Source organism: Limulus polyphemus, unplaced genomic scaffold (assembly GCF_000517525.1).
Source record: "Limulus polyphemus unplaced genomic scaffold, Limulus_polyphemus-2.1.2 Scaffold19226, whole genome shotgun sequence".
NCBI lineage: Eukaryota > Metazoa > Arthropoda > Merostomata > Xiphosura > Limulidae > Limulus > Limulus polyphemus.
Window position 1 is genome coordinate 1 of NW_013684836.1, and position 1,601 is coordinate 1,601.

The 1,601-nt window shown below is 29.6% G+C and overlaps 1 protein-coding gene across 1 annotated transcript; it reads right to left on the minus strand.

Moving 5' to 3' along the window:
• Window positions 1-112: 112 nt before the first annotated feature.
• LOC111084367 (nucleolar protein 6-like) lies at window positions 113-905 on the minus strand (the record flags this gene model as incomplete). Its single annotated transcript, XM_022381103.1, has 2 exons — window positions 723-905; window positions 113-319 (listed from the first exon to the last, which is right to left on the minus strand). Coding segments are annotated over exons 1-2 (291 nt in total), but the record flags the coding sequence as incomplete, so codon positions are not given.
• Between the last annotated feature and the right edge of the window lie 696 nt (window positions 906-1,601).

Here is a 1,601-nt window from a genome sequence, read left to right on the forward strand (position 1 = left end):
CTTTTGCTCTAGATATTTTTTAAAAGGTCACATATGTACAGAAATATCCACCTTTCACACTTCTAAGTAAGATGGACTCTCTGCCTCCATTTTTAAAATAAACAAGTCTTACGATTATACAAAGCACCTTGGGCAGAAAAAGTGTACCCCAAAACATAGTTATAATCAAATATATATTTTTTTGTGGAAGTTTCACCTCTGGAGAATCAGCAGGAGGTCCTTTATCCAAAATATTTGTAGCATAGTCCTGATTCATAAGAATACCTATGAGTATCTCTCCATCGTAATTTGGATTTGGAGGATCTTCGGCAGACGTCCACTACAAAAAAACAACACAATTTTTTTTTATAAAGTAGTAACACAAACATTTATACAAAACATTATCACCCAAGTGCTTTTAAATATGGACCTTTTTTTTTTGGGGGGGGGGGGTTGTATTTTTGTCTTTAATAGATTTTTTTTGAAACTATGTGTTTTCCTAACACCCTGAATTAATAATTTGTATTATTTTAAAGTGTTTTATTGTTCTGGAAAGAATTAATTTAATAGTCAGTTTTGATTATTAACTGTTATCGAAGAACCATATTAGGTTTAGTTAGTTATGATAGTTAGTTAATTATAAAAACAAACTAATAATCCTCATTACTATCTTAAAGCTTTGAAATTGACTTGACAAAATTTAAAAAAAATTTTCGTTTTCAAGAATGGTAATAAGCCTTTACCATTTCCGTCAACAAACACTGTACATCCAAGGTATGAATTCTTTTTCCTAGCCCTTTTTTCAGTAGAGAGATTATGCCTGGCATGACTGAATAAGGTATAAAACCATGATCCAAAAGTTCCTGTTTTTTTGTCAAGTGACTAACAGCCTTGTTAAGTTCCTTCACTTCTTTCAATCTGTAACAGTTAAAAACACATTTTATCCAAACAATAATGATAATTTTTGGTGCTCATTTTAATAGTGAATCCCATTTTAACATAACAATGTTTAGGGACAACAAGGGACCTATTGGTCCATCTTCTAAACTAAACGAAAACTATTAAATAAATGAATTAGGGAAAAAACTTAAATCCAACCCTTATCATTTATATAGTTATCAAACTTTCTCTTAAATTCATTTAAATTAACTGCCTCCAAGAGAACAACATTTTTATACCTTATCTCTTAGGCAATCTGCCTGAATATAGCAAACGCTTAAGAAAAAGAATAAGGTCTTGAAACTATGAGAATCACATCAATTCTAGAAAGATAATGTAAAACAAACCTATATGACTGAATGACCTTCACTAAGACAGAACAATTTATATCAGTAAAATATTAGTAAGTAACTACATTTCTCAAACATTGATGGAAATAAATCACTTTAAAAATGCAATAAAGACAGAAACACATGATGGAAGAAAGGTAAAAATACTGTTCAGATATTCTCAATTGCAATTGTTGTATGGTGACATAATTTTGGACAATCGTCATTATCTGGTTCATCAATACATAAAACTCTTACAATCAAAATTACACCCATTTTTATAATATAAATACAAAACTTCAAACAACCAAGAAAAATACTTATAGCTACAGATAAAATCTCTCTCTTAATGTC